This window comes from Malus sylvestris, chromosome 10 (genome assembly GCF_916048215.2).
Source record: "Malus sylvestris chromosome 10, drMalSylv7.2, whole genome shotgun sequence".
Classification (NCBI taxonomy): Eukaryota; Viridiplantae; Streptophyta; class Magnoliopsida; order Rosales; family Rosaceae; genus Malus; species Malus sylvestris.
In genome coordinates this window covers 642,371-653,210 of record NC_062269.1, presented here as the reverse complement: position 1 = coordinate 653,210, position 10,840 = coordinate 642,371, and the positions used below count along the sequence as shown (strand labels likewise).

The window sequence follows — 10,840 nt, the reverse complement described above, 5'->3', positions numbered from 1 at the left end:
ATACTAAACAAACAAATTTACGTAACATGAGTATAACGTTGTGGTAACGTGTTGTGCCAAACTACAAACGTTATATGGACAGAAATTACTGACAAAGTCTCGTAACGTCTAGTATCAAGCCACAAGCGCATAAATCTAAGTACATATTTATATTATTGACAAACAGCCAGTCTTTTCTTCCTTCCTTTTCCGTTTCTTTACTGACAATTTCTCTCAGACAACCGAGTCATACCAAACGCGCCAAACAAAAAGTAGTGAGAATCAGAGCAAGCTAATGTATGAAAGGAGAAGCACGCTTTTTGTTTTGGCAGATGGAACAACGCATACACAAAACGAATGAATGAAAAATGATGGGATATATTGATGAATCCAGACGCTTTTCTTTCAACCCTGATTTTTTCTCTGAGGTCCTGCACTTCCGTCTCCTTTTGCCGCGCAATTCAGGCCTGCGTGGTCAAATCGTTGGATTATAGAGATGGGTTCATTGGCGATCAGCTGGTTTCTTGTTATTCAAGTTTGGGCCGTGCAGATGATGCACGGAACCTGTTCGATGAATTGCCCCATAAGGACTTGATCTCCTGGAATTCTTTGATTTCTGGGTTTTCGCGAAGAGGGTATGTGGATAAATGCTTGAATGCATTTTTTAGGATGAAGTTTGAAATGGGAATACAACCCAATGAGGTTACACTTGTGTCTATAATCTCCGCTTGTGCTAGTAGGGGAGCTGTTGTTGAAGGTATGTACATTCACGGCTCTGCATTCAAGTTGGGTGTGCTGTGGGAAGTTAAGCTTGTCAATTCTTTGATTAATTTCTATGGAAAGTCAGGCTCTTTGGATGAAGTTTTTCGACTGGTTGAGACAATGCCGATAGCAAATGTCGTATCATGGACTTTAATGATTGCGATTCACACTGAAAATGGGAGTGCAGCAGATGGAGTGGCTTATTTTAATCTTATGAGAAGGTCTGGAATTGATCCGGATGATGGCACTGCGGTGTCCTTGCTTCAAGCTTGTGAGAATTTAGGTTTGCGGAAACTCTCAGAGTGCATCCATGGTATGATTATGAAATGTGGTCTCAATGAAAATGTCACAATTGCAACCGGACTGCTGGATTTGTATGCAAAGTTGGGGAGACTTAATTACTCGCTTAAGATTTTCGGGGAAATAAATAACCCGGACAAAGTAGCTTGGACTGCTATGCTTGCAGCCTATGCTGTGCATGGGTATGGGAGAGAAGCAATGAAGCTCTTTGAAAACATGCTTAAAGAAGGTGTGGAGCCTGATCACGTCACCTTCACACATTTGCTAAGTGCTTGTAGCCACTCGGGACTTGTCGAGGAGGGGAAGAATTACTTCAACATTATGCCTCAAGTTTATGGAATTGAGCCTAGGTTGGATCACTATTCATGCATGGTTGATCTTCTGGGACGCTCTGGGCTTCTAAATGATGCTTACAAGCTGATTAGACGTATGCCAATGGAGCCAAACTCTGGCGTATGGGGGGCTCTTTTTGGTGCTTGTAGGGTTTATGGTAACACTCAACTTGGGAAGGAAGTTGCTGAGAGATTATTTTCTTTGGACCCATCAGATTCCAGAAACTATATCATGCTATCCAATATGTACTCTGCAGCTGGTTTGTGGAGGGATGCTTCAAAGGTGAGGGCTTTGATGAAGGACAAAGGTCTCGTCAGAAACCCTGGATGCAGTTTTATCGAACACGGAAATAAAATCCATCGCTTTGTCGTGGGTGATCAATCTCACCCTGACTCAGATAAGATATATACCAAATTGGAAGAAGTGATTGGAAAGATCCGAGAAGCTGGATTTGTGTCTGAAACAGAATGTGTTCTACATGATGTTGAAGAGGCGGTGAAAGAGGATATGATCAGCAAGCACAGTGAGAAATTAGCCATTGCATTTGGGCTTTTGGTGACGAATGCTGACATGCCAATCATTATTACCAAGAACCTTAGAATCTGTGGAGACTGTCACAGCACTGCAAAACTCATATCGTTGATTGAGAAGCGGAGCATCATAATTCGAGATTCAAAGCGTTTCCACCATTTTGCGAATGGAATATGTTCGTGTGGAGATTATTGGTGATCAGGAACTTCTGCTTATGATGACTCTGCACACGGTGGTGGTTGTAATCTTTTCAGGTACGAGTCTCATGCTTTGGATATTTTATTGAGTAGCATTGTATGCATAATACATTTGTTGTGTTCAAGAATGTATCACTTCAACGGCACCAACTGTAACATGCTTATAATTGAAGAATTTTCTGAGACCAAGGTTGCATACGAAGAAAAAGAAAACATATTTGCAATTGATTATAAATAAATGAAACTGCAATCCTGCCTCGGAAGTAATTCTTTTAAGTAAATAACCACCTAATTAATTACAATTTGTGTTAACAATCCTGACTTCCAGAATTCACAATCAGAGTATGAATAGGGAAATACCATAGTAGCAAAATTTTAAATATGCTATTACAGGCAAAAATGAAGAACTAAAAAGTAAAAGAAAAACTAGGATTCCCAAAATAGATTACATTTAAGCCATAAACGGGATAATAACACAGCAAGTTTTGGACAGATATCGGAAAACAAAGGGATTTGGGGAGAATCACAATCTTTTCCAAGCCCAGAACCCCAACTCTATTTTGCAGCAATAACGGATGTCGGAGATGTGCTTGACCTTAGACCGATCCAAGCTTCCTTCTCCATGTATTCGCTCTATGAGCTCACTGGGAACATCTATAAAATTCAATTCTTGGAGACATGTAAGGTGTTCGATTCCATCAGGCAGTTGTTTTAACTCCATGCACTCACCAATTCGCAGTGTCCGTAATGATGGCATCACCCCATTCTCTATGATGATGGTATTCAATTCAGGGAAATTGCCTAGACTTAATTCAGTAAGCTTTTGGAATCCGGTTTGAAAGATTAATTGATTCCCGACATGTGCATTGTGTAGCACAAGTTTGTTCAGATTCGGTAGTGTTTGGATGTAAGGAAGGAAATCCTCTTTTAATCTGGACCAATGCAAACTCAAGTGCATAACGCTGTCAAGGGAATGAAACCAATGCGGAACTTTTTCTAGCTTTCCAGTTAGGATAAGTGTCTTGAGTAGAGGAGGAGGTGTTGCCAATGCATCCAAGCGTAATACTTCATCCTCATTACTTGTCTTGACACCTAAGAATTGAAGGAGTCTCATGCTCTCAATTGATTTGCACAAATCATTCTCATCAACACCTCTTACATTTGATACACTAAGTCTAGTGAGTTGGGTCATGTGTCGAAGTTGTTTGATTAGCTCGCCTCCTGCCTCAATACCATCCAACACTTGCAAGCTTTCTAGCTTACTTATGTCGAACCTTGCTTGTGTGCTATCCAACCAATTAAAAGACTTGACATCATATGCCGGATAATGGTACATCACAAGATGTCGTAGGTTTTTTAACTTCACCATTCCAACTGGAAGTGACCTTATCATGGAGTTCTTAATGTTTAATGTTTCCAAATTATGGAGGTTTCCTATGTCTTTCGGAAGCTCTTTCACTTTTGTCGATCTCAGATTTAAATACCTCAAGTTAAAGCACTTCACTATATCGTCTGGGAGTTGAGCAAGCGGAAGATATTTTAGATCCAAGACTCTTAACAGTTTGAAACCGGACGGCAGTTTTTCTAGTGAAGAAGAATCGCTCATCGCGGGGGAAAAAATAAAGAAGGTACGAACCTTTGACATATCTCTGTGTGGTTGAAATTCTCCATTGCTTGCTCGCACTGATAACCGGTGTGAATCTTTACACCCTTCATTTGCTTCCTGACTGTGATACACTGCACAAAATTTCTCAGCTTCTGAAATTGAAAGGGCAAGTTCTCGCAAAAGGTCATGCACCTTGAATGTTTTTGCCCTTCCAGATGGTTCCCTCTGAACAACTTGCAGCATGCATCGACAAGTGAGCTCTGCAATGTAGCTTTCAGCAATCTCTTCAGGCGTAGCCCCTCGAACTTGTTCGACAAACCCCTCTGCCATCCACAGCCTTTTAAGCCTTTCACATTTAACCACATAATCTTCTGGAAAAATGCAAAAATATAAGAAGCAACGCTTGAGTCGATAAGGTAAACTGTTGAAGCTTAGCAGTAGGATGCTCCTTACTACTTCAAGTGTTGGATTGTTGCTTAGCTCCCAATTCAAGCTACTGCTGAATCTCGTCCATTCAGACTTTAATCTTTTGGTTGACATGAGAGCACCCAAAGCCACAATTCCAAGGGGTAAACCTTTGCACTTTCCAACAAGATCCCTAGCAATGTGTTCGAGCTCTTGGGGGCAGGACCTGTCTGGCCAGCTAGAGAAAGCTTTCGTGGAAAAAAGATCCCAAGCCTCTTTTTCAATGAGAGGATGAACATGGTACACATGGCTTCTGACCCCGAATGAAAATGAAGCAATGTCTTCGTTCCGAGTTGTAAGCACAACTCGACTTCCATGTGCTCCATCAGGAAGTGCTACGTTTATGTGGCTCCAGAGTTCTCTATCCCATACATCATCCAAGACAATCACGTACCTCTTCGGCTGCATATATTTTATAAGCGTTTCCACCAAACCTCTGTAGCTCATATTGCTTATGTCAAGAGGAATAGCTTCCATTGCAGCTCTGAAAAGTTCCTTGATCATTATCTTTAGCAGATCTTCGATGTTGTAAGTTTGCGAGACTGTGATCCAGGCATGACAATCAAAGTGTTTCTTTACAGTTTGACTGTTGAAGGTGTTTGCCACTAAGGTGGTCTTGCCCGAACCTCCCATTCCAACCACCGAAATTACACTTCTTTCTGGCTGTTCAGACAACAACCATCCAACTAACTTGTCTTTAGCATCTTTGATTCCCACAAGTTCATCATCTTTAAAGAAAAGAGAGGACTCACCATAGATTCTGACTCGATTGGGATCGTAATTATGTGAAGCACCGATGCCTTGTATGCGATCAACGCCATAACATTGGTTTCTTTCTCGAATAGCTCTGATTTTTCTGATGATCTTGTGCAATTTGGTGGCGATCCTATGCCTCTCCCAAAGATGCTTGGGGAAGCAAATCATTTGACGAAAGGCTCTTGTGTATGGACCCCAACTTCTCTGCTTGTTCATTTGATAGGTGAACTCGTCAATGATGTCTTCGATATCGATGGATACGTCCCTCACATTTTCCACCCATGTTTTCTCTACTTCACTGAGAGCTCCCTTCTTTCCAGCATCTGCCAGGAAAGCCTTCATGGTTAGCAGCTCACGCTTGATTTCATCGAGTTGGTCACGAACTCCTCCTATTAGCGACACTTCATTTTCGATAATCGATACTATCTTGCCCGTCAAAAACTCTAATGGAGGGGAAGCCATCTGCTGCCTTTTTGTTCTTGGTTTGCTCCGCTCTCCTCTCTCCTCTCCTCTGGATTGAATTCAACAGCAATTTCAATCTTTGTAGTGATAAAAATGCATTTCCTTGTCTCGTTTGCTATATATTTGACTCTTGTATTTATTAATAAATATCGCATAGGAAACTTTTATTGACCAACAAATTTCATAGACCATAATACAAGTTGCGTGAGCAAGCGGAGCATGTGCTGCAAACAATGCTAGCTGTAAAGATAACCTTTGCTGGTGTGTGGTTGCTGCATGTCTTTCACTTGGACTCCAATGTCCAAAACTGTACTCGCAGATAATGCCAAACCACATCGAATTTGAATTTATTGTGTCAATCTTGCTGCGTACATTAAGCCGTCAATTGCAACCGTCTTTTAGAAAAGGGGCTTCTAACTCAATTCTTAAAGAGCGTTTTACCCTCCATCCATCTGAGGTCCCACAATTGGACTCCCTCTCTTTCAGTATCACTTTCATCTCTATATATAAAGCCAATAGCCCATTTTGGGGTCGTGAGCTTCACCAAAAAATTTTGGATAAAAATGCCTCGCAAACAAAAAAAATTCAAAAGCAGTCCAAAATAATGCATCAAATAATGTAGGAGTATTTTCGTTATATAAATAGTATTTTTTTTAATAATTAATTCTTTTTGTACAGTTTTTTTAGTACCTCACAATAGGCTAATAATAATATAATTTAATCAATTGTTTATTAAATATTATTTTCTCTTTTTTAACACGTTCAAAATATCCTAAGAGGCGTGTAGTGTCAGTTATAAAAAAAGGTATTTCGCACGCGCATAATAATGTGATTCAATTATTTGTCAAATGATTGTTTTTTTTTTTTAACAAACGATATTATATACACTAAGGGGGTGGGCTTAGCCTCACAATGGGTTAACAATAATGTGATTCAATTAGTTGTAGGGGTATTTTCGTCATATAAATAGTATTTTTTAATAATAATTCTTTTTTTACAGTTTTTTTTAGTACCTCACAATAGGCTATCAATAATGCGATTCAATCAGTTGTTTATTAAATATTATTTTCTCTTTTTTAAACACGTTCAAAACATCTTAAGAGGCATGCAGTGCCGGTTATAAAAAAGGTATTCGCACACTCATAATAATGTGATTCAATTAGTTGTCAAATGATTGTTTTTTTTTTTTTTGAACAAACGATATTATCTACATTAAGGGAGAGGGGGTGGGCTTAGCCTCATAATGGGTTAGAAATAATGTGATTCAACTAATTGTTTATTAAATATTATTTTCTCCATTTTTAAACATGTTCAAAACATCTTAAGAGACGCATTGTGCCGATTATAAAAAAAGGTATTTCATACGCGCATAATAATGTGATTCAATTAGTTATCAAATGATTGTTTTTTTTTTTTTCCGAACAAATGATATTATCCACACTAAGGGGAAGATGGGTGGGTTTAACCTCACAATGAGTTAGTAATAATGTGATTCCATCAATTGTTTATTAAATATTATTTTCTCTATTTTTAAACACATTCAAAACATCTTAAGAGATACGTACTGCCGGTGATAAAAAAGCATTTCGCACTCGCATAATAATATGATTCAATTAGTTGTCAAATGTTCGTTTTTTTTTAACAAACGATGTTGTCTACACTAAGGGGTGGATCCATCTGCTTTGATTGGTTTATGAGGGGTTTCTTCTAGCATGGTCTAATATTATTCATTTACTTCAAATATTTGACTTTCTTTTTGTCATAAAAAAAATCATTGAAGCAATTCATGCATATAAATACATTTACAACGTGTAAGTCGTGCTTAGCACGCCTTGATTCAGAAAATGTCCTCTGCATGCGCGTGAGCATGTGCATGAAGGCTAATTTATATTTATATAAAATAAATAGTATGTTATGCAAGTCCCTATTTGGATATGGGTGGATTTGGATTTGGTATGTTTGAGGATTTTAGGCCAAAACTTTGCTCAATAAGAAGCTCCTTTCACAAGTAACAATTCAGGTGAAAAACAAAGAAACTTACAAGATTAAGCGGACAAGTTTTGCTTTTGTGGAGAAATATTGAATCCGTAAAGAAAAGAAAGCATTCCATGAATTCAAATACTTCCCTCTTGTAAAGTAAATGCAAGCCTTGTTCAAAAGTTGTAGTACTAGTCTAACCATAATTACCCAAAAGAAGCAGTATGACACATTCAAGAAATATTTGCAGCTAATGAAACCTCGCACAACTCCCCTGGGTTTTGCCTTTCGGGCAAGGTTTGCTGCTTGGTGTACTGCAATATGAGTTTGTTATTAGTTTGAATTGTGTCTTTTGTGGGGCCTTTGTTAGGCCTTAAGGCTCACAATAAAAACTAATACAGGTCTGAGCATGCCACTGTTATCTTTGTATAATAGATTGTTCTTTTTAATTATTCAATGGATTGATTACTTATGCCGCAAGTTATTTCGACTTCTTAGTTCGATTTGATTGTTTACAGATGGGTTAAGTATGTATAAAGTTCTTTTTCTTGCCTTGTAAACAAGGACTTTTACTCATAATATCATATGTCCAATTACAGGGAGTTTAGGGTCCTTCAAATTCTTTCTTTGGTTACCGTTTTAGGTTAACAATAAAGAAGCAAGGTTAATTAGTTTAGCAAGATTAATCATAGATGATATTTTGAATGAAAGTTGTTGGGGTAAAAATATGGTTCCCCAATTCAGGGAGAGTGGAGATGATGTAGCAATTAAAATCCACGGTGAAGATTAACCAAGAAAATCTACACCATTCATTTTTTTTAACAAATAAAAAAATGAATTAAATTAGAAAAATTAAAGATGTTGCTGGAACGTGTGAGGAGTTGCCCATTTCCTTCAACATGCAAAAGGGAGTTGATGAAAAACTACCCACTTTCAACCCCCCTTCTTCCTGTCACCCTAAGTCTATAAAAAGGGAGATTGACTGCAAAAGCAAAAGGGAGAAATTGGTGGCACGCAAGCCTTCATAGCTAGAAAAGCCTAAGGTGGACAACAAGCCTAATAGAATCTAACGGAAGAAATTGGTCATACGTTTGGTCGTTAGAAAATTTACTTCCCCTCCTATCAAAATCATGCTCAGCAAACAAATGTATGTGTTGATTCAGACTGCAAAAGAAAGATGCAATCATAAGTCCAAGCTCACAAAAATTATCAAACCTCATGCATGCAAAAAAAAAAATTTCATACATGATGCTTAAGGGGGCAATCTATTGGGGTAAAAAAATTGTTTCTCAATTCAAGGAAAGTGGAGATGATAGTAGCAATTAAAATCCACGGTGAAGATTAACCAAGAAAATCTACACCGTTCATTTTTTTTAAACAAATAAAAAAATGAATTAAATCTGAAAAATTAAAGATGTTGCTGGAACGTGTGAGGAATTGCCCATTTCCTCCAACGTTCAAAAGGGAGTTGACGAAAAACTACCCACTTTCTCACCCCACTCGTCCTATCACCCTAAGTCTATAAAAAGGGAGATTGACTGCAAAAGCAAAAAGGAGAAATTGAGAGAAAGAGGACAAGAGAGAAGAGCACACAACAGGGGAGACAAGACAAAAAAAATAGAAGAGAAAAGCAAGCAGAAGGGATACACGGCAAGGATATTAAAAAAAAAAGGTGAGTTTATTGTTTTTTTTAATGGTTCCTTTGTCATTGTGTTTCAGTTTTTGGAGAAAAGAATGGAGGAGCTTTGCTTTCCCACTCCCCAAAGCAAAGAAAATGGTGAGGCTTCCACCGATTTCCAGCAAAAGTTAGGGCCTAAGAGAATCAAACTCCTTCCTCGTCAAAACTTCTAGGGACTTTGGTTCCTTCTCTTTTCTCCGCAAAAATGGAGCAAACCCATAGGACGGCTTCTTCGCTTCTCCCGTCGCAGCACCAACAGCAGCAGAAGACAGACCTCGAGGACTCCAAGACGCTCAAATGGCTCAAAGTCCTCGCACGCATGAACTAAAACTACACAAGGCATCAAAAGCTCAAATGGCTCAAAATCTTCGCCTGCACGAGTTGAAATTACACAATGCATCAAATGCTCCTCACCTGCACGAGCTGAAACTGCATAAGGCATCAAATGCAAAGAACACAAAAATACAAATCGTTCTTTAGTGAATCATCCGCTCAGTGAAGGTACTAAATACATTGTGAACTACGCTGGTTTGATTCCACCAAGGATACGTATGCAATCTAGTACCATATTCTAGATGCAACTGCAAAGCTCAAACACAAAACCGAATCCCCGGTTCATTCAACCAAATTCACCCAAATAAACCAAACACCAAATCCTTTTTAGTGGGTCATTCACTCACTAAAAATCCACATACCAAATCAAAGGAACTACGAGTGACCTGATCCCTTAACGAGGGTAAGTAGGCAATCTAAGGCTCGACCTAGGTGTTGTTGCAAGATCAAATAAACACCCAAATCCTCAAGTTACGATTTATTCATATTGAAATCAAAGGGTTTTTCTTTTTTTAATGAAGGATTGTAATTAATAGACGCATAATCTAGAATGAGTTGAACTCAAACTAATAAAACCCTATTCGGAAAATTGAATGAAGGTGAAATTGTGTCGAGTGAATTATTTGTTTACATTTTATGTACAATTTTGCTCAACAAAAACAGTAAAAAATGATATAGGATCCAATGAAAGATGCATAAACAACAGATCTACTATATGTAAGTACAAACAAAAGAGACTCGTGCAAGATTACAACCTTGTCAAGGAAGGTTGGTCTTCTTGCAACCACTTCTCTTTGTGTTTTACAGGGGTTTAAGTCTTGGAGAATGAAATATAAATCGGGTTTACTAAAGATATTCGATACTACAACACAGGGAAAGGTAGCATAACTTCTAAAACTTGACAAAAGATGACTTTCTACGGTGGACCTGCAACTAAAGGGGTAAAGTTTGAACAAACTAAAGCTTTCTAGTTTCTTGCTTGTTGGAGTGCATAGTTGAATATCTTTTGATTGATTGGTTGAGAGAGATCTTCCTTGTGTCCTTCATTGCTTTTATAGACTTTCTAGCCCGACTGTCCAAGCCTTCCTTTTTTTGTAATGGCCTCCATAGTATGGTAAGTCACCATCTACTTTTGTTATTTACCTATTCATGCCATGGAAAAGTACTTTTTGCTGGGGATGAGCTATCATTTGTCACTTGTCACTTCTCACATAGGCTTGTTGCCTATTTCTTGGCAAAAATGATTTTCAATTCTTCCTAGGCTGCCAACTGCCCAAGCCCAATCATCCTTTTATTTTTCGCGTTCTTGGGCCTTTAATCGCACCAAGCCCAACATTGAATATCCACTCAAACAGTCGTTTCAGATTTCATCGCCAAACTCTGTCTGCAACTCAAGATGCTTCTCAAAGTACTCATCTGCATTCATAGTTCTCATATTTTTGGTTGACATGAGAGCATCCA

The 10,840-nt window shown here is 38.4% G+C and overlaps 2 protein-coding genes across 2 annotated transcripts; one reads left to right on the top strand and one right to left on the bottom strand.

Annotated features, from left to right (window-relative positions):
- Positions 1–73: 73 nt before the first annotated feature.
- On the top strand, positions 74–3,113 carry LOC126586847 (pentatricopeptide repeat-containing protein At5g40410, mitochondrial). Its single transcript, XM_050251815.1, has 2 exons — positions 74–2,159; positions 2,596–3,113. The coding sequence occupies exon 1, from the start codon at positions 364–366 to the stop codon at positions 2,101–2,103; it is 1,740 nt and encodes a 579-aa protein (XP_050107772.1). The 5' UTR covers positions 74–363; the 3' UTR covers positions 2,104–2,159; positions 2,596–3,113.
- LOC126586846 (disease resistance protein RPM1-like) lies at positions 2,294–5,572 on the bottom strand. Its single transcript, XM_050251814.1, has one exon. It carries the CDS (start codon positions 5,389–5,391, stop codon positions 2,626–2,628), a length of 2,766 nt encoding a protein of 921 aa, XP_050107771.1. The 5' UTR covers positions 5,392–5,572; the 3' UTR covers positions 2,294–2,625.
- Between the last annotated feature and the right edge of the window lie 5,268 nt (positions 5,573–10,840).